Source organism: Centroberyx affinis, unplaced genomic scaffold (genome assembly GCF_046629955.1).
Source record: "Centroberyx affinis isolate AG114_WGS23_722 - 3 ecotype Tasmania unplaced genomic scaffold, CSIRO-AGI_Caff_v1 ptg001029l_1, whole genome shotgun sequence".
Lineage (NCBI taxonomy): Eukaryota > Metazoa > Chordata > Actinopteri > Beryciformes > Berycidae > Centroberyx > Centroberyx affinis.
Window position 1 is genome coordinate 199,395 of NW_027279589.1, and position 22,544 is coordinate 221,938.

Here is a 22,544-nt window from a genome sequence, read left to right on the forward strand (position 1 = left end):
TGGATCAGTGTTTCCCAAAGCCCAAGATGACGTCCTCAAATGTCTTGTTTTGTCCACAACCCAAAGATATTCAGTTTACTGTCATAGAGGAGGAAAGAAACCAGAAAATATTCACATTTAAGAAGCTGGAATCAGAGAATTTTGACTTATTTTTTAATTACTCAAACTGATTAATCGATTATCAAAATAGTTGGCGATTAATTTAATAGTTGACAACTAATCGATTAATCATTGCAGCTCTATAGTAGACATCAGTGTATAAGAATAACTAGAAAACTTATGTGACTTTGAAAGTACATGTAAATAGGCAAAATGAGAGAATGACTCAGTTGCTTTATGTCCTCTTGCAGGATTAGTGGAGTCCAGCACAGACGACTACAGAGGAGTGCTGCCATTTGATGAAACCACGCAAAACTCGACCCACCAGCTCTCGGACCTGCAGGAGTCCGGGCGGGGCTTCTCAGAGGTCAGCTATGGCCGTTCTTCGCTGTGGACTAACGGGGGGGATAGTTATTGTCACGACGACAGCCTCCCGGGGCCGTCCTCGCACTGCGCCCCCCTCTCGTGGGGCGAAACCGGCAGCTCCGGGAGGGGATTGACCGTCGAGAATTCAGTGTCGTTCGAACAGGCTCCAGTTATCGATCTGTCAGACGAGCCTCGTCCCATTCAGGTCCCGGGTCGCATGCAGCTTTCTGGTCAGAGGCCCGAACAGGTGCCGGGTCACAGTCAGGGTCAGGGGAGCTATGCTGGCGTTAGTAAGCTGAAAAATCCCAGGAAGAAGGTTTGCATCTGTTGGTTCTGCGGGAAAGGGTTCAGCTCCCCGGCGAATTTAGAATCCCACCTCAGGACTCACACGGGCGAGAGGCCCTACGGCTGTAATATCTGCGGGAAGAAATTCTCCCAGTTCTGGAACCTGAAGATCCATCGGAACATCCACACCGGGGAGAGGCCGTACCAGTGCTCGCTTTGCCCCGAGAGGTTCTCCGATCCCAGCAACCTGAAGAAACACCAAAACAGACATCACCCTCAAACGTAGAGATGTAGTCAGTAGAGTTGGCACAGTGAGATAAACTTGGTCTGTTTTGCTGTCGTCATTTATTGTCATGGTTTGACACAGAGGCAAATAAGCACCCATAATCAAAATCTGATAATCTGATTTATCAGCTTTTGCCTAATCTTTTAATGTTAAATCCTTATTAAAATGTTCAAGAGGCAACAGCAAAAAATGACTAACTCCAGCTCACTGACACGTGATGTGAAGAACAGTGGCCAATTTCTTTGGTATAGTGGCCAAAATGTGACATGGGCAGTAGGCTGCAGCCTACAGGACATGTATTAGAAGATAATACGTTCATATCTTCTTGGGTTTTAAATCATCAAAGTGATTGTTAACATGCCATCTAATGAACTAGCTCAAAGTAATAGTTCACCCCAAAATGAAAATTCAGTCATTATCCACTCACTCCTGGGGCAGTTGAAACTCCATTGAAGTTGGTTGGACCACCAAACACACAGCAAGCTAGCCCCGTAGTTCTATCCCAGACATTTTTTTTTTACTATTGAAGTTCTTTCTACAGCTCCAAAAAAACCTAAAATGTCAAACATCAAATTTCACCAAACAGCTCATGCCAAGTGTTTTGTAGCGTAACGTTTGCACTGTGTCCCCAAAAGTCCAATATTTACCTCATTATCTCCTAGATTTTCCTCACTGACAATGCTCTGGTAGCATGCCCACCCTGCAGTCGGAAGCAAAGTTCTCCACCAGAACACAATTTTTTGGCTACAAAACATTTGGATTATGTAGCTGTGGGGAGAAATTTGATGGACATTTAGTTCTTTTTTTTGGAGCTATAAAAAGATGGCTCTATTAACTTCAATAGTGTGAGAGAAGGCTGAGATGGAACTACGGGGGCAAACTCGCTGTGTGTTTGGTGGTCCAACCACCTTCAATGGAATTTCTGCTGACATGGGGGTGAGTGGATAACGACTGAATTTTCATTTTGGAGTGAACTATTCCTTTAACTCATAATTATTTCTCAGAAGGTAACTAAATTGCACCAAAATACAACAAATTCAGAATATCTTGGTACTTTCTAAAAGCATTTGAGATCCCAAAATATTGTTCTTGTAATTTTTGCAATTTTAGTGATGAGAAATTGGACAGGTGAAATGGAATCAGGTTTCAGTACCCAACCAAGCCCTAGATTAGAATTAAATATATATATACATATATATAATTAATATGAAATTATTTAAAAATGGTTTCACATATGGGAACCAGCAGATTATTTATTCTACCAGCTATTTGAATCGCCTGAAAAGTGTAAACATGCATTGCAACGGCAGTAAATGAAGAGCTCTTTGGCTCTTTTAAATTATTTGAAGGTTGCCATAGATGGATACAAAGAAAGGAAGACATAGGGACAGATTGATAGACAGTGAGATATTGACATCGGGAGTGAGTAAAAATTGCTCCAACTCTTAAGAAAAATGCGCATGGGAACCAGCGCTGGGAACGGAAGGGGAACTGTTCAAATCCTAAAGGGAACACTATATGATAGCCTTTCACTTTCACTTAGGCACAGTTCGGGGAAATTTCCGGTCAATAATATTGTGTGCATTTTAAAATTTGTAATCATGTGCTTCCAGTGAGGATTAGAACTAAAATGCAATGAGTTTGTTTTAACGGTACAGGACCTATTTCACATATTTATCCTTTATGGACAAGAATAATTCTCTTTTAGAATAAAGTGTATTTTTAAAGTGTGAACTGATGTGAAATGTAAGCCACTGTGGTATTTGCGATTGACAGGACCAGACATATGTAACACTAGATGAGCTTTTTCTATTGTGTCACAATTTTGTAAAATTTTGCTTGATGTCCAAGGGTTGCATTGTCAATAATTAAAATGGTGTCTTTTAAAAAACTGAATTTGTGAATTTGTGTTTTTTTTTTTAGTAGAGGTCATATATTACTAAAGTATAGAGGACAGTGAAATGACAAAATTGTGACACAATATTATCATTGAATCTGTAATGCACATATAGGCCTAATTCATTCCTTTATTTAACCAGGAATTCCCTTGAGATTGAAATCTCTTATCCGAGGGAGACCTGGCCAAGACAGCACACCACTTACAGTTTAAAAAGAAATAAAACACAACAGACAGGGAATACAAACATCATATTGTATTTAAAATAGGCCAATTCAATTCAACATGCTTTATTGGCAGAGTAAATAGTGAATACATTACTAAATAAAACAAAATCAATTCAAGCAGGAGCATTCAGATAATCAAATAAACAGATGAATATTACAAATTGGGGGGAAAAAAGAATACTGGCCAAGCAGGAGCAGTATTGAAATAAAATAATACAACCATAAACATTAACAATTGTAATTGATGGTTAGATTAGGTAGATTAGATTAGACAAACAGCATACTTCTCCAGATAATGAGATGATAAAGCGAAAGTATAAAGATACACCATCTCAGAAATGGCCGCCCTCCTGGGATTTTCATGCACCGCAGTATCTATAGATCTGTCTGCAGGACATCTGTATTATACCCTTCAACATCCAACTAATCAATGCATAGCAACTGACTAATCAATGCCATATATTCCATTTGAGTGCAGTCCTTTAAAATGAAAGATCCAAAAGTCCTCTCATTTGTATGTCATTGAATATATGTATTGTTGACTATGAATACAACACTGCAACCCTGACGAAGGCTTTTGCAGCCGAAAGTTACGGCAATCGTTCTCCAAGAGTAGCAGGACTTCACCAGCTTCTGGTCTTCATCTATCTCTCTCTCAAGCTCCTCTCTGTTCTTCCCCCTCTCTCCCCTCTCTCTTCCCCCTATCCCCCCCCTCGTCTTCCTCTTTACAGTCTGCAGCGCCACAGTCCGCCCCGTTGATAACAGAAGACCCCTGCAGTATTGTGTCGGTCCAGTTGAGGGTACCGGACACCAACACGCCGGCCAACCCCAGCTCACATCAACAACAACAGAGATCCAGCAACGGCAACCCGCTCAGCTCTGAGTACTCGCTGTTCGAACTCGAGACCTTTTTCACTCGCTGGGCCCCCGATAGCGACTCGGTGTCGCCCCCCGGTGGCCCTTCGTGTTCCTTCGCCGCCGACGACTCGGCAGAGCGCGAGCAGGACGGAGTCATTATTGTAGAGGCCGAGCCGCAGCCTCCGCTCATTCTTCAACCCCCGCAAGGGTCCACTTCTACAACAGCCAGGATGAGTGGAGGAGAGAGCAGCCAGAGTTTCTCCTCTCTGCCTGGGCGGCCCAGAGTTCACACTCAGCCAACTGTTTCACAAGGTAATTCATCGGAAAGTAACTGGAACTGTAAAGTAACTCAATAATTGCTATGTATCCCACACATCTTTGTATTTAAATGAACTTGAACTTGTTTTCATCTCCTAGTATTATGATACAGTTTGACCTCTCCTTGTTTTTAACTCCTAGTATTATGACACGGTTGGACCCTCCTTGTTTTTAACTCCTAGTATTATGACACAGTTTGACCCCTCCTTGTTTTTAACTCCTAGTATTATGACAGTTTGACCCCTCCTTGTTTTTAACTCCTAGTATTATGACACAGTTTGACCCCTCCTTGTTTTTAACTCCTTGTATTATGACATAGTTTGACCCCTCCTTGTTTTCCTCTCCTAGTATTATGACACAGTTTGACCCCTCCTTGTTTTTAACTCCAAGTATTATGACACAGTTTGACCCCTCCTTGTTTTCCTCTCCTAATATTATGATACAGTTTGACCCCTCCTTTTTTAACTCTTAGTATTATGGCACAGTTTGACCCCTCCTTGTTTTTAACTCCTAGTATTATGACATAGTTTGACCCCTCCTTGTTTTCCTCTCCTAGTATTATGACGCAGTTTGACCCCTCCTTGTTTTCCTCTCCTAGTATTATGATACAGTATGACCCCTTCTTTTTTTTAACTTCTATGATACAGCTTGACCCCTCCTTGTTTTAACTCCTAGTATTATGAGAGTTTGACCCCTCCTTGTTTTCAACTCCTTGTATTATGACACAGTTTGACCCCTCCTTGTTTTCCTCTCCTATTTTTTTGACATAACTTGACCCCTCCTTGTTTTCTGCTCCCAGTATTATTACATGCCTTGACCCCTCCTTGTTTTCTCCTCCTAGCCTTGTCACCAGGCACATCCACCTCTGTACCTTTGCGGATGCAGGCTCCGTCTTCTCAGATTCCCTGGAGCAGAACGTCAGCCATGATGAGAACTGTGCAGACTCAGTCGCTGCTACAGCAACGTCGTTACGGCAACAGGACATCCCAGCAACATGGCATTCATTCCCCACAAAACACACAATCCACTACTACAGCTGGTGTTAGTAATACTAATAGTGTTGACAGGACTAGTATTTCTAGTATCAGTTCAACCTGTAGGACGATGGGCTCCACTGTGGTTCCCCAGTTGGCTTTGCCGGTGAGGGGAACGACGACGGCGGTTAAGGGCTTGGCCAGCATCGAAGTGGCCATCGCCGCCCAGCAGCGAGCCAGCCTATTGGCTCACCACAACAAAAACCAAGCCGCCGGCCTCGTGTCCGGCGAGCGCCGCAGGAAGAGCTACGTGTGCCGAGCCTGCGGCAAAGCTTTCTCCGGACTGTCCAACCTGGAGGCCCATCAGCGCGTCCACACGGGGGAGAAGCCCTTCCGCTGCGCCACCTGTGGGAAGCGCTTCTCAGAGGCCGGCAACCTGAAGAAGCACCAGAGGGTTCACACCGGGGAGAAGCCGTACAGCTGCGACCACTGCGGCAAGCGCTTCGCCTGGATCTGCAACCTGAGGACGCACCAGCAGTCCGCCACGGGCTGCGGTCTGCAGCCGAGGGGAGGGCTGGGGGTGTCGGGGCTGGATCAATGAATTTGGCATTCAGTTGGGGGCGGACAGAGCTGTTAATGCAGTTCCATTTTGTTGAAGCAAACTATTGCATACACATATGGATTTGCTCTCACTCTGTACCCATTTAGCTTACCATGCTAGACCATCAAGAGTGCTAGGTGGGGGGTGGAGGAGGAGGGGCAGAGGAAAGAAAATGAGAAGGGCTGGAGTGAATTCATTGGGTAAAGGTTGATTTATCGGTCTATGGAGGTGCAAGCATATATAGTTCTGCGTTGGTGTTTCTGCGCACACTTCAAGAGTAACTAAACCCCACTCAGATTTGTGGTGAAGCCTACTGGTGAAAAGTAGGGTACTGAACTGGCAATCTGCTATTTGCTGGTCTTTGGTGCCACGGGATATCACCTTCTATATAGTACAACAGGTGACAATGTCGGAACCCATCATGTATCCATCTGACGACGATTAGACTCTGGGAGCGACGGCCAATATTTCGGGGTTTCCGGTGGAGCCAGCGGACATCTGGGCCAAGACTTCCTCTTCCATGCACCGGTCATTGTTTACAGTCCGATTAGCAACTTGAGACGCGAGAGTCGAATGTTTCTCCACACAATACAGACATCGTCTCTCAACTCCAACTCCATTCTCACGTCTCAAGTTGCTAAACGGACTGTAAACAATGACCGGCACACGGAAGAGGAAGTCTTGTCCCGGATGTCCACTGGCTACACCGGAAACCCTGAAATATTGGCCGTCGCCCCCAGAGTCTAATCGTCCGACGGATAGACGATGGGTTCCGAGATTGAACAGGTGGTGACATCACCTGGCACAAAGACCAGCCAATAGCAGATTGCCAGTGCAGTACCCTACTTCTCACCATTAGATGTCAGGCTTCACTGGAGATTTGGGTTTGGGGTTTAGTTCTGACCATGAATTCAGTGACATCTGGCAATCTTAATAATTTGGGGATGAGGCGTGATACAAATGAACATATTTGCGAACCTGCTCTTCGATCTGCTCCATGTTGTCTTCACTATCGGCGGACATCAACTGGGTACAGGTAGGAGGACATACGAAGCGGGCCAATCACAGTTCTTGTGGTCTTGCGTCGCCCTACGCACAGTTCCGTAAGTTCGACGCAGAACCATAAATCAGCCTTAAGGTCTCAGGTGTGAAGGGAAGAGGAGAGGGCAAACCATGACTTAATTTTAATAGTATTTAATTGGAAGGAAAACACCTCAGAGACAAATGTTATTTCTCAAATAATGTTACGGCAGCAATACCAGGTATAAAGCAGTGTTTGACCATTCATGACTTTCCTCCAGAGGTATGAGTGAGAGTGATAAAAAGTCCAAATGCTCTACTTATATTGCCAATTCATAGAGATTATAAATTTAGCGTGATGTAGAGTTTTAGATGCACATTCTACATGGAACCAAAGTATCAGATTGAGAACATATAACATCTATGTTGAGCTTGTTGCAAGCTTAGCGTCTTTGATCAGTCCTTGTATCAAAATCCCTGTGATTAATTTGAGAACAAAAAGAAAATGTCTCCACTATCTGTCTTGTCTTGTCAGGTTCACAGTTTGATGACGGTTGAGGCCTTTAAATGCTTTTATTTTTTTACACAGTAACAATATAACACTATCAGTATGTGTTGACTACATTAGGCCTTAGTCTTATGATGTAGACCTTAATGTTTTTCCTCAGGACACCCTTAAATCACCCTTGATGAACCCTTGTAACAGCATCCACTTTCTGACGGGAAGCAACAGGGCTTATGGGAAATGTGGTCTTAATTTGGAGAAACTAATACCACTGATGTGTGATAGAGGCTACCAATCGCTTCTACCATGATCTCAATTGTTTACAGTGAATATACCAAGGTATCAATTAATTTGACAATGATATATTGATGTTTAAAAATGCTACACATGGCACCTTTAAGCTACTTTTTTTTGGGGTGAAATGATCTGAGGCCCTCCCACCCATTTGGGGCCCTAAGAAGGAGCGGCCCAGTTTGGGAACCACTGGTGTAGATGACTCTGTACTGTGAACCCGAAAAATCAATGATCTTTGTTTTTTTTTTATATATATATACTTATGACTGTACAGTAAATGTATTTTACTAAGAGCAATAAAAACATTTCAATCCTCATCATTGTTCATCAGTTTAGACAAATGACTGAGATGAAGAGCTGCTGTTGTCATGAAGGGACACAGCAATGTGGATGATGTGTGATGAAAATTGACACCTGGTCACATCATGAATGATGAAAGTATTATACATATTATTGCATTCAATAATGCTGATTTTTTTTTTATTGAAGGATTCAGATACAGCAAGGTCTTCAATCACTTCGGAATAAAGCATAACAATTAGAAATTCCATTGCAAACTCAAAGTGAAAGAAATAAGTTTGCAAAAAAGAAATGAACAAATGAAAAAGTGAAAAGGCAGATCAGTGAGCATTAAAAGGTTATAATGGTTTACAATAGACAGACATTGAAAGAAAATGTCTCCACTATCTGTCTTGTCTTGTCAGGTTCACAGTTTGATGACGGTTGAGGCCTTTAAATGCTTTTATTTTTTTACATAGCAACAATATAACACCGTCAGTATGTGTTGACTACATTAGGCCTTAGTCTTATGATGTAGACCTTAATGTTTTTCCTCAGGACACCCTTAAATCACCCTTGATGAACCCTTGTAACAGCATTCACATTCTGACGGGAAGCAACGGGGCTTATGGGAAATGTGGTCTTAATTTGGAGAAACTAATACCACTGATGTGTGATAGAGGCTACCAATCGCTTCTACCATGATCTCAATTGTTTACAGTGATTATACCAAGTGTTGAAGAAAAGTTCTGGAGTCAGAGGTTTGTCTTACTTGAATATATATTTTATTAAAGGGGAAGTCTTGCAAGAGGAAGAGATGCGCACAGCATGACACTACATACACTTCTTCAAAGGAGAATAGATTTGAACTGGTCTTTATCTTCCAAGGACGTTACAGAATGTGCTGACATCGGACGAACCTGTAGCCAAAGAGGCGTCCTCACTACTGTCAGTAGAGGTGCACTGAACATTTTGAACAACAAATTGACAAGCTGGTTTCTGCATTAGAGACAACAGGAGAGAGATACTACATTTGATAACCACCACCAGACTGACCAGGACCACAAAACCTATGATCAGGGGCTGAAATATCAACCACAATTTGGGGCCGAGAGTCAGTTTAAGCCAATCAATGAGATCCCAGCCCGTTGCACTGGGAGAATCATGCACCTTCATGTCTTTCAACAGAGAATTTAGGTGATGGACCACATGGGTAACATTATCAGAGGGATCTGGTATGTAAGTACAACACTCTTGACCTATTAAGTGACATACTCCGCCAGTGGAAGCCAGAACATAATCAAGGGCCATTCTATTTTGTAATGACACTAGTCTGTTAGCTTTTTGTTTCTCATTCAGAGATTCAAAACCCGCCTTGGCCTGTGCCATGAGGTTCTCCAAATCTGCTGCCAGTCTATTTCATGAGCATTACTTACAGCACCGTACCATGGTAGTAGCCCTGTCATGAACCTTCTGCCCCCACTAATCCTATCCTCTTGCCTCACACGATGGGGATAGTATGAGTGCCTGTGGGTCAGAGTTTCGTTAACATATTAGATATGCTACATAACAGGAACCTGTCCAATTGGTTGGGAGAAAGGCATACGCTTTATTACCACATACAAATACTGTAGCCGTTAGAGTATTTGCTCCATCACTACTTGGGCCACCACAGAAAGGAAGTATTGAACATTGCAGGCTTAGAGGGATCAGATTTTAAGGTCGACTTTATATCAATACTCTGTAGGTATGGCACTCGCATTTGAGGACACCACTTAGGGATACTCTCATATGCCCCACAACTAGATGGGATGTAATAGTCACATGTACTCTTACCTAGGAAAACTTGGGATGTTTCTCCTTGCCTATACCGAGAAATACAGTACTGCCCAGTTGGCACATAAGAAGAGTTTAAAGTTAACACCGGCGATTGTAATGAATGGAAACTATATCTCCGGAGGGCTAATTCGGTGAAATTAACCTGTCGCACATTATGGCCACAATAGTCAGTAGCGGTCACTTCAGTAAGTGTCTGACACTGTTTGAATTCTGCACAGTCAACCTGACCTCCGAAATAAGGACTCTTTTGCATTGCCAACAACCAACCTAGCATGTCTGGTCCTGACAGTGGACTGGGAATCAAAGGCATCCCCTCTCCTGAAGTATGTGGAATATGAGCACAAACATAACAGTTAGACCTTTTGAGGGTATAAGCAAAATCATGCATCAATTTCATGTACAGATTAGTATACGGAACCCCATTAGCATTTGTTTGAGATGAGATTGTGTTCTCTGGAGCTGGACGACAGGACCTTTCCCGTTTGTTCAGCCTGTAGTTGGAGTCCTGAGTGTTTTCAGGAAATGCCGTCGAGTTTGTCGTTGGATGTTGGTTTGGAGAACTTTTTTCCCCTAAGTTCCTCCTCGAATATGATGAGTACCACTCCTGTGCTGAAGATCCCAAAGAGGATGCAACAGGTGATTGCGCTGCAGTCCCCTCTGCTGGCCCCGAACCGGTGCATGGTGTTCTGCGGCAACGCGTGGCGTGAATCCACTCAGCTTCGCCTTCCACCTTTACTGCCATCCTGGTGGTCAACAGCACCTGGTATGGTCCTTTCCACTTAGGGGAGAGAGTGACTTAGTGATTTAGTGTTTTTACAAGAACAAAGTCTCCTGGCTGGAAGGGATGTGTTGGTTCTTCCCCGGGTGCCAGTAACCTAGAGGAAACCTGCAAGTGATGTTTTCTCAAAAGGTTAGTCAGAGAGAGTATGTAGTCCCTCATGACCTCTTCCATCCATATCAGGGTAGCTCTGTGGGGTGTTAACGGCAGGCTTGCCCCTGTAGTCATTGGCCGCCCCATCAGAACTTCATGTGGAAATCATCAACAATGGCATATCCAGCAATGTGGTTGCTGTCTGAGGGTCTGGAGGACCCGTCAGTAGAGAGAATCAAATCACAATTGTCAATTGGGGTCTGTAACAAATCAGGACGCGGTGAAGTGCAGGTATCAACAACGTGAGCGCAATCGTGTGTCAGCATATCATCAAAAACGTCAACCGCTGGGGTTAGGGGTGGAGCCCGCTTGACTGTGATGTTGGGGCTGGCCAGTATCATGGCTTCATAACCTGAGCAGCGCGTGACAGACCTATGTTGAGTGGCAGATGTGGTTACAAGGTGGACTACTGCGTGTGGAGCATATACAATGCAATCGTGAGCCAATCACTGAGGACTTTTCAATCATCAAAGTTACTGCTGCAATAGACCTAAGACAAGACGGCAACCCAGCAGCCACAGGACAGAGTTTAACTGAGTAGTATGCTACCGGTCTGTAGTTTGTACCATGTTTCTGAGTGAGAATCCCTGTAGCAAACCCTTCTCGTTCATGAACATGAAGATGGAAAGGCAGTTTGTCGTCTGGCAGTCCCAGAGCTGGAGCAGCGATGAGTGTCTGTTTCATAACATTAAAGGCATCATTCATCTCAGGGGACCACTGGATCCTGTCTGGCTGGTCTTTGTGCATTGATGCGTGAAGAATGGAGTCGAAACGATTGTAATCATGAATCCAATGTCTGCAGTAATTTGTCATTCCCAGAAATGACAGCATACTTGTCTTTGTGTCAGGGGGCGGGAGTGAACATAGCACCTTCACCCTATCAGGAGACAGCAGCCTCTGTCCCTGGCTCGACACATGTCCCAGGTATGAAACAGTGGGAAAGCAGAGCATAGGTCCACTACAGTGGACCTATGGTACACTATACCTATGGTAAAAAATATATTTAAAAAAATGAAACATGTAATATTTCTGTGTAATCTCATCTCATGTTATTTTGTTGTATTTATATATTTTTTTTCATTATTTTCAATTTGTTTCACCTGTCATGTTATTATCTGGGTCATGTGACTGCCTCCCATTGGCTGCTGCTATTATATAGGTGAGGCCACACCCGTGTTGTCTGTGTTTAAAGCCCTGAAGAAGACCTACAGTGGTCGAAACATGTTGGTTTTTTTAATGATTTAGCCACTACAATAAAGGCTTTTAAAATATGTCCTTCCTTGTGGTTATATTTTTATATTTGGAGTGCCTGGATTGTCCTTTTGTTTGTAGCACTCTTTTTTTCCCGTTTTCCAAGAGCACCTGACACATTTTTGATCCTAGTTTGAAAATATAGTTCAACCACTCATTTCCTTTTTTTCTAGATTGACAGGTGAATTGGATGAAATCAAAAATTCCTGTTGATGATGAGCTGTTCTCACACTAGCCACAGTGGATTGCGACAAGGGTTCAACTAAAGGTACACCAGATACCCCTACAGTCGCCATGTGTCCTCTCCCCGGAATACACACATTCTCTTTCTGTTTTACTGTAGAAATTGTAGCTCCACTATCTACCAGCATACTAACTCTTTTCCCTGGACGGCTTTCCATTCTAGTTTGTTAGCCAAGGACAACAGTTGACATCAGGGATCAGGGCATTATAGAGTACATGCCGCACCTCCACTGGAGTCCATGGTCTTAGAATTGGAGTGTCTCCTACCATTCATTTAAGAGCTTGCATTACAGGAGCTTCCTCGTGTTTTTGTTGTGTGTGGTGCCGTGCATGTTGATTCTGCAAGCGATTCTGAAATTGCTTCGGTCATTTTCTGAGAAAGGTTCAGAGAAAGGAGTGGTGTAGGTGTTTTACCCTTACGCCCTTTGATGTCTTTTGAGTTTAATGCCTTTGGGAGGGATGCCTCTGAATTTACGGGGCTGACTTTCGTTGTCAGACTTACTTCGTCTCTATGTAGTTGCTCTTCTATGTCAATCATTTCAGTCAATTCTGGCCCAATAGTCTAACTATCTTCCTTTTCCTTCTTGACCTCTACTGTTTGTCTCCCTGTTTCCACATCAGAAACTTTCAGATTTGTGTTAGGCTTAGGAGATGGGATGCTTCTTTGCTATTTTCCTCCATCCTTCAAGACATGCTTAGACATAATCATAGTCCCACAACCCATCTGTTCTGTCCGAGTTATCACAGTTCTAGCTTTTCCGGGGCAAAAGATCCTCCGAGTGGCCACCAGCCTTGTGTGCAGTTGGTCAGATCATATGTGAATGGGGTCACGTAATTCTGTCCCAATTCTTTCCAGACAATATCGGCTGGCGACCCCGGTGGGATAATACATTTTTTTGCTTTTGTGTGGCTCCTCACAATATCTTTTGCCCTCCGTTTCTCAGCCTTTGGCAATTCCAACTGCAAATCCTGCTTTATCTTTGACTGTCCCTTTCCCATTTTGAGACTATACCGACATACCAACTATTATGTCAATCAAAAAATTCTATCGACTGGCCTCAAGAACTCAGCAGTAGAACACAGTTTAAAATCCCTTATTAAACCTTATTTTAAATCTAGTTTTGAAAACTATACGCTAAACCCCCAGCATAAATCATAGCTTGGAACTCAGCGACACAACACAGCATTAAAAGCAAGCATTAAATACAGCATTTAACATTGCATTGAACACAGTATTAAAACATTGCGTCTTTCAGAAAAATGAGATGATTATTGCATCAAGACATCATTAAAACTCACTCGTCAGTCCTCGGAATTATTCAACAAGATGAACACCGCACATGTATCAAGTATATTCTCACATGCGAACTCCTGTGCACTATGAAATGCCTTCTCAGAAAGTTTTGTCTTTATCTTTAAGAAATGTCAAGGTAACTCTCACTCCCTGCCAGGCGCCGTTCCAGCCCAGGGCAGTGAGAGAATGGTCTTATTGTTCTTATTCCAATTAAAAACAATCAAAAGTGAGACAATACAATTCACAGCTGTGGTTGTTCACTTACTGATAACCCACTCTCCTCTTCTTCTTTTCAATCTGAAAGGTTTAAAGGCTAATAACAGAAAATGTTAACAGTACTTGTTCACATAGGATAAGTTATGTCATCTTTTCATGCAAAATGTTAATGCATTCTTTACATGCAAAGGGAGGGTGTATACATGCAATGCGAAACCTCCTCCAATCGCATTTTGTGAGTGAACCCATATGTTTATTTCCTTAATAATTTTATCCTCTTGCCTAGATCGACTCTTCCCATAATCCTGATTGCTCTTGATCAGATATTTATATCAGATCTCACTGCCACTTGCAGATGCAGTCTAGGATTTTTGGTCAAAGCTTCTTCCATCCGTTGATGGACAGATTTGACATACATGCACTAACAGCTGAACTGGGGTCCGTTGAGGTCTCGTTGTCACAGTGGCTCCTGTATGTCCCAGACTATCTGTTGAATCTCTAAACTAAGACATAACATGTGTTGCCTTAACTCTGCTTCTGTGACCTGTCCCCATGTCAGCACATTCTGTAACATCCTTGGAAGATACTTAAAGACCAGTTCAAATCTATTCTCCTTTGAAGAAGTGTATGTAGCGTCATGCTGTGTGCATCTCTTCCTCTTGCAAGACTTCCCCTTTAGTAAAATATATATTCAAGTAAGACGAACCTCTGACTCCAGAACTTTTCTTCAACAAATTGACATTGTTGGCAGGATCCCAATACAGCAAACACGGGTAAGTACGAATTTTATTTGTCTGTATAGCATGTATAGCGTCTATATATGTATAGCGTTATAGCACTATACATATTTTTGTCCAGTGAGGCCAACAAAAGGTCTTTTAAGTTGTGATTATCTTTGGAGAGGTAAGGCACACTTAATCGTATACTGGTTGACAGTGTCACCAGTGTGAGAGTGACTACTCAAAACCAAGAAGTAACACCGCTTGATTCTGTGTTTCCTTTAGGGGGGTAAAAATATCTTTCTGTTTTACTTGATTTGATTCTTTTAATGCAATGCATTTTGCTTGTTCTTTTATATGAATTTTATCTTTTTCACTTTGTCTCAATGCTTTTAATGTTTTATGAAAACCACTTTGAATTGCCTTGTTGCTGAAATGTGCTATATAAATAAACTTGCTTTGCCTTGCCTTGCCTTGCCTTGCCTTGCCTTGCCTTGCCTTGCCTTGCCTTGCCTTGTCTTGTCTTGTCTTGTCTTGTCCGGGTAATGCTTGACGGGATCCAAAAAGAACTGGCACTAGAGTGAGCACTTATGTTGGGGCGCCCCTCTGTATACTAGGAAAACTCGACCGATGAGTTTCATATAGGAAATTTAACAGGACTAGATGGAAAAGCTAAACCTAGTAACTCGGTGGGCTAGAATGATGCAGCTTAACCTTGTCTGATATCTGTCCATCAACGGATGGAAGAAGCTTTGACCAAAAATCCTAGACTGCATCTGCAAGTGGCAGTGAGATCTGATAGAAATATCTGATCAAGAGCAATCAGGATTATGGGAAGAGTCGATATAGGCAGGAGGATAAAATTATTAAGGAAATAAACATATGGGTTCACTCACAAAGTGCGATTGGAAATAAGAAAATAAGAATCAAGAAGAGGTTTTGCATTGAATGTATACATGTAAAGGATGCATGAACTTTTTGCATGAAAAGATGACGCCAATTTGTTGAAGAAAAGTTGTGGAGTCAGAGGTTCCTCTTACTTGAATATATATTTTACTAAAGGGGAAGTCTTGCAAGAGGAAGAGATGCACACAGCATGACGCTACATACACTTCTTCAAAGGAGAATAGATTTGAACTGGTCTTTAAGTATCTTCCAAGGATGTTACAGAATGTGCTGACATGGGGACAGGTCACAGAAGCAGAGTTAAGGCAACACATGTTATGTCTTAGTTTAGAGATTCAACAGATAGTCTGGGACATACAGGAGCCACTGTGACAACGAGACCTCTGGCCTAGTCAATTATGGCTCAAAGGTTACAGTGAGGTGACCATTCATCATGAAACAGTACATTCCCAGAGGGGGACCCAAGTTCAGCTGTTAGTAGATGTATGTTAAATTTTCTTCCACAGAGATGATAAAGTGAAAGTATAAAGATACACCATCTCAGAAATGGCCGCCCTCCTGGGATTTTCATGCACCGCAGTATCTATAGATCTGTCTGCAGGACATCTGTATTATACCCTTCAACATCCAACTAATCAGTGCATAGCAACTGTCTAATCAATGCCATATATTCCATTTGAGTGCAGTCCTTTAAAATGAAAGATCCAAAAGTCCTCTCTTTTGTATGTCATTGAATATATGTATTGTTGACTATGAATACAACACTGTAACCCTGACGAAGGCTTTTACAGCCGAAAGTTACGGCAATCGTTCTCCAAGAGTAGCAGGAGTTTTGCAAGTCACCAGCTTCTGGTCTTCATCTATCTCTCTCTCAAGCTCCTCTCTGTTCTTCCCCCTCTCTCCCCTCTCTCTTCCCCCTATTCCCCCCCTCGTCTTCCTCTTTACAGTCAGCAGCGCCACAGTCAGCCCCGTTGATAACAGAAGACCCCTGCAGTATTGTGTCGGTCCAGTTGAGAGTACCTGACACCAACACGGCGGATCCACTTCTACAACAGCCAGGATGAGTGGAGGAGAGAGCAGCCAGAGTTTCTCCTCTCTGCCTGGGCGGCCCAGAGTTCACACTCAGCCAACTGTTTCACAAGGTAATTCATCGGAAAGTAACTGGAACTGTAAAGTAACTCAATAATTGCTATGTATCCCACACATCTTTGTATTTAAATGAACTTGAACTTGTTTTATTATCCTATTATTCTATCATTATGATACAGTTTGACCTCTCCTTCATTTTAACTCCTAGTACTGTGACACGGTTGGACCCCTCCTTGTTTTTAACTCTTAGTATTATGACATAGTTTGACCCCCCCTTATTTTTAACTCCTAGTATTGTGACACAGTTTGACCCCCCCTTGTTTTTAACTCCTAGTATTGTGACACGGTTTGACCCCTCCTTGTTTTTAACTCCTAGTATTATGACACGGTTTGACCCCTCCTTGTTTTTAACTCCTAGTATTGTGACACAGCTTGACCCCTCCTTGTTTTAACTCCTAGTATTATGAGAGTTTGACCCCTCCTTGTTTTCAACTCCTAGTATTATGACACAGTTTGACCCCTCCTTGTTTTTAACTCCTAGTATTATGACACAGTTTGACCCCTCCTTGTTTTCCTCTCCTACTATTATAACACAGCTTGACCCCTCCTTGTTTTAACTCCTAGCATTATGAGAGTTTGACCCCTCCTTGTTTTCAACTCCTTGTATTATGACACAGTTTGACCCCTCCTTGTTTTCAACTCCTAGTATTATGACACAGTTTGACCCCTCCTTGTTTTTAACTCCTAGTATTATGACACAGTTTGACCCCTCCTTGTTTTCCTCTCCTACTATTATAACACAGCTTGACCCCTCCTTGTTTTAACTCCTAGTATTATGAGAGTTTGACCCCTCCTTGTTTTCAACTCCTTGTATTGTGACACGGTTTGACCCCTCCTTGTTTTTAACTCCTAGTATTATGACACGGTTTGACCACTCCTTGTTTTTAACTCCTAGTATTATGACACGGTTTGATACCTCCTTGTTTTTAACTCCTAGTATTATACACGGTTTGACCACTCCTTGTTTGTAACTCCTAGTATTATGACACAGTTTGACCCCTCCTTGTTTTCTTCTCCTACTATTATAACACAGCTTGACCCCTTCTTGTTTTAACTCCTAGTAGTATGAGAGTTTGACCCCTACTTGTTTTCAACTCCTTGTATTATGACATAGTTTGACCCCTCCTTGTTTTTAACTCCTAGTATTATGACACGGTTGGACCCCTCCTTGTTTTTAACTCCTAGTATTATGACAGTTTGACCCCTCTTTGTTTTCCTCTCCTATTTTTTTGACATAACTTGACCCCTCCTTGTTTTTTGCTCCTAGCCTTGTCACCAGGCATATCCGCCTCTGTACCTTTGCGGATGCAGGCTCCGTCTTCTCAGATTCCCTGGAGCAGAACGGCAGCCATGATGAAAACTGTGCAGACTCAGTCGCTGCTACAGCAACATCGTTATGGCAACAGGACATCCCAGCAACATGGCATTCATTCCCCACAGAACACACAATCCACTACTACAGCTGGTGTTAGTAATACTAATAGCATTGACAGGACGACAATTTCTAGTATCAGTTCAACCTGTAGGACGATGGGCTCCACAGTAGTTCCCCAGTTGGCTTTGCCGGTGAGGGGAATGACGACGGCGGTTATGGTTTTGGCCAGCATTGAAGTGGCCATTGCCGCCCAGCAGCTAGCCAGGCTATTGGCTCGCCACAACAAAAACCAAGCCGCCGGCCTCGCGCCCGGCGAGCGCCGCAGGAAGGGCTTCATGTGCCGAGCCTGCGGCAAAGTTTTCCCCGCACTGTCCAACCTGGAGTCCCATGAGCGTGTCCACACGGGGGAGAAGCCCTTCCGCTGCGCCACCTGCGGGAAGCGCTTCTCAGAGGCCGGCAACCTGAAGAAGCACCAGAGGGTGCACACCGGGGAGAAGCCGTATAGCTGCGACCACTGCGGCAAGCGCTTCGCCTGGTTCTGCAACATTAGGACACACCAGCAGTCCGCCACAGGCTGTGTTCCGCAGCCGAGGGGAGGGCTGGGGGTGTCGGGGCTGGATCAATGAACATGGCGTTCAGTTGGGGGCAGACAGAGCTGTTAATGCAGTTCCATTTTGTTGAAGCAAACTATTGCATACACATATGGATTTGTGCTCACTGTGTACCCATTTAGCTTACCATGCTAGACCATCAAGAGTGCTAGGTGGGGGGTGGAGGAGGAGGGGCAGAGGAAAGAAAATGAGCAGGGCTGGAGTGAATTAATTGGGTAAAGGTTGATTTATAGTTTGGCGTTTAAGTGTCGGTCTATGGAGGTGTAAGCATTTATAGTTATGAGTTGTTGTTTCTGCGCACAATTCAAGAGTAACTAAACCCCACTCAAATTTGTGGTGAAGCCTGACATCTACTGGTGAAAAGTAGGGTACTGAACTGGCAATCAGCTATTTGCTGATCTTTGGTGCCAGGTGATATCACCTTCTATAGAGTACAACAGGTGGTGACATCACCTGGCACAAAGACTAGCCAATAGCAGATTGCCAGTGCAGTACCCTACTTTTCACCATTAGATGTCAGGCTTCATCAGAGATTTGGGTTTGGGGTTTGGTTCTGACCATGAATTCAGTGACATCTGGCAATCTTAATAATTTGGGCATGAGGCGTGATACGAATGAACATGTTTGCGAACCTGCTCTTTGATCTGCTCCATGTTGTCTTCAATATTGGCGGACATCAACTGGGTACAGGTAGGAGGACATACGAAGCGGGCCAATCACAGTTCTTGCAGTCTTGCGTCGCCCACGCACAGTTCCGTAAGTTCAAAGTTCTTAAAGGGTAACTTCTGTATTTTTCAGCCTGGACCCTATTTTCCCAACTGTGTAAGTAAGTAACTAAAGGGGACAACAACTTTTGAAATTGGTCCAGTATTGAGCGAGATCGCTTCAGCCGGCAGCCGCAAAACGGGCTGCAATGTAATCCGACGGGGCAAATGCAAACCGTCAATGTACGTCCACTGAAAGTGCTTGTTTTTGCCACTGACCAATTTCAAAAATTGTTGTCCCCATTAGTTACTTCGACACACACAGAAAAAAATAGGGTTGGGTCCAGGTTGAAAAATACCAAAGTTACCCTTTAAGGTGAGGGTCTCAAGTGTGAAGGGAACAGGAGAGGGCAAACCATGACTTCATTTTAATAGTATTGAATTGGAAGGAAAACACCTCAGAGACAAATGTTATTTCTCGAATAATGTTACGGCAGCAATACCAGGTATAAAGCAGTGTTTGACCATTCATGACTTTCCTCCAGAGGTATGAGTGATAAAAAGTCCAAATGCCTTATATTGTCAATTCATAGAGATTATAAATTTAGCGTGATGTAGAGTTTTAGATGCACATTCTACATGGAACCAAAGTATCAGATTGAGAACATATAACATCTATGTTGAGCTTGTTTCAAGTTTAGCATCTTTGATCAGTCCTTGTATCAAAATCGCTGTGATTAATTTGAGAACAAAAAGAAAATGTCTCCACTATCTGTCTTGTCTTGTCAGGTTCACAGTTTGATTACAGTTGAGGCCTTTAAATGCTTTTATTTTTTTTACACAGCAACAATATAACTCTGTCAGTATGTGTTGACTACATTAGGCCTTAGTCTTATGATGCAGACCTTAATGTTTTTCCTCAGGACACCCTTAAATCATCCTTGATGAACCCTTGTAACAGCATCCACTTTCTGACGGGAAGCAACGGGGCTTATGGGAAATGTGGTCTTAATTTGGAGAAACTAATACCACTGATGTGTGATAGAGGCTACCAATCGCTTCTACCATGATCTCAATTGTTTACAGTGAATATACCAAGGTATGACAATTAATTTGACAATGATATATTGATGTTTAAAAATGCTACACATGGCACCTTTAAGCTACTTTTTTTGGGTGAAATGATCTGAGGCCCTCCCACCCATTTGGGGCCCCTAAGAAGGAGCGGCCCAGTTTGGGAACCACTGGTGTAGATGACTCTGTACTGTGAACCCGAAAAATCAATGATCTTTGATATATATTTTCTTATGACTATATATATATATATATATATATATATATATATATATATATATGTATACTTATGACTGTACAGTAAATGTATTTTACTAAGCACAATAAAAACATTTCAGCCCTCATCATTGTTGACAAATGACTGAGATGAAGAGCTGCTGTTGCCGTGAAGGTATACAACAATGATGTGTGATGAAAATTTACACCTGGAATCAGTTTGCAAAAAAGAAATGAACGAATGAAAAAGTGAAAAGGCAGATCATTGAGAATTAAACGGTTATAATGGTTTACAATAGACAGACATTGATGTTATTGCAGTTGAATCCATGAAACGTGAATTTCAGTTGAACTATGATTTATTTGCATACTAAGGAAATATTATGAAAATGAGACATGGAATGTGAATTACAGCGTTACCAGCCCGGCTAGCTCAGTCGGTAGAGCATGAGACTCTTAATCTCAGGGTCGTGGGTTCGAGCCCCACGTTGGGCGCACACCTTTTCAGTGAAAGACACTCTAAATCACGTGTAGACGCACAGCTAAATCCGACCTGTAGGTAAACAGCCATGGTTCCACTTTGCAGGAGAAAATGGGGCAGCGACACCCGCTGGCCAGAAACGCCATTACAGCTTTGACGGTAGTCATGCTGCATTCAAGTGCTCCTCGTAAACTGCTACTTCCGAGTGCTCTTGGTCGGAATGAAGAGGAGACAAATGTGCATCGTGCATTTGATGTTTTAATTCATTTATTAGACAAAAATTGTTTGATATATGCAGGCCTTGGTAACATCTTTGGTAATATTAATAAATTCTAGTCTGAATAGCATTTGCAGCGGTTGTATCTTCTTAACCAAGAGGACAGCTTATAATTATACACATAAATGCGTGACAACTAAAAGGTAAACAAACAGTGAAAATAGAAATATACAACAATACTAGAATACTAATTATCTACGCAGAATGGCAAAGCCCCTAAAAATTTCATTTTAGCAACTGGTATCATAGGAAATTCCTACTTTTGTATAGAGATGTCCTAGTTTGTTCTAAGCATGATGTAACTATGTAAACATTCTCCGTCTACTTGGTACATATATTCGCATATGCAAATATATGAAATCCTGAAATGTATTAACAATAAGAAAAGCGTCTTTGAGTATTTAGAAAAGCGCCATACAAATAAAATGTATTGTTACTATTATTATTATCATTATTATTATTATTAAAAGTGAGTCTGCTGAAAAATATAAATCCCACTCAAATTTACCATTTACACTTTAGAATTTCTGTTCGTATGTATTTTTTGTACATTTTGCCTTTTTCAATAAAAACAAAATCCCACAACTCTCGGGATATCTCCAAGAGCACGTGAAGGCAACACTCTGTCAGTGGGATCGGTGTTAAATTCTCGCGCATAAACATCGATTTACACATACGTTGCACCAAAAATACAGTTTTTCTAAGCGCTTATTTGCAGTAACGGAGCTTTTGTCATAAGTCATTTTTTTTTTAAAAAGCAGAAAAACTAGCAGAGGATGGTTTCGATCCATCGACCTCTGGGTTATGGGCCCAGCACGCTTCCGCTGCGCCACTCTGCTGCCTGGAAACTCAACGCTGAAAACGTCATATTTCAACTGTCCATCATTACTATTTTTGTTGTTAGATATGATTTAGAATATGCTTACATAATTTTAATGACGAATGTAACTGTAATGTATAATTACACTATACGTTCCCTCACTGTGTTAACTTCTAATGAGTAAAATAATAGTGAAATTAACGCCCACTGGGTTAGGTTATGTACAGGTCAAAGGGGCAATAACCCAGCAAGCAATAGACGTCATTTCAACGTCTCGGCTAGATATAGCCCCGATTTAGTCCGGCTACGTGTAACCCACTTCTAGCCAAAATGATCTTGAAATTGGTTAGGTTTAGTTTTTGCCAACGCAGCTTGTGAGATGTATGATATTCCATCATGTAAGCAAAGTCAGCAGTGATTACAAGGTGT

General features: G+C 42.4%; 1 protein-coding gene and 1 non-coding gene across 2 annotated transcripts in view; both read left to right on the forward strand.

Moving 5' to 3' along the window:
* Positions 1-18,558, forward strand: part of LOC139646996 (zinc finger protein 721-like) — an 81,523-nt gene extending 62,965 nt beyond the window's left edge. The window contains exons 5-9 of the mRNA XM_071522816.1: positions 351-1,033; positions 3,892-4,330; positions 5,178-5,892; positions 17,825-17,956; positions 18,084-18,558. Of these exons, the coding sequence (XP_071378917.1) occupies positions 351-1,033; positions 3,892-4,330; positions 5,178-5,892; positions 17,825-17,956; positions 18,084-18,558 (2,444 nt within the window). The remainder of the gene's footprint in view (positions 1-350; positions 1,034-3,891; positions 4,331-5,177; positions 5,893-17,824; positions 17,957-18,083) is intronic.
* A 2,401-nt stretch (positions 18,559-20,959) lies between these two features.
* trnak-cuu (transfer RNA lysine (anticodon CUU)) lies at positions 20,960-21,032 on the forward strand. Its single transcript has one exon. It is a non-coding gene; the product is annotated as a tRNA-Lys (tRNA).
* The last annotated feature ends 1,512 nt before the right edge of the window (positions 21,033-22,544 follow it).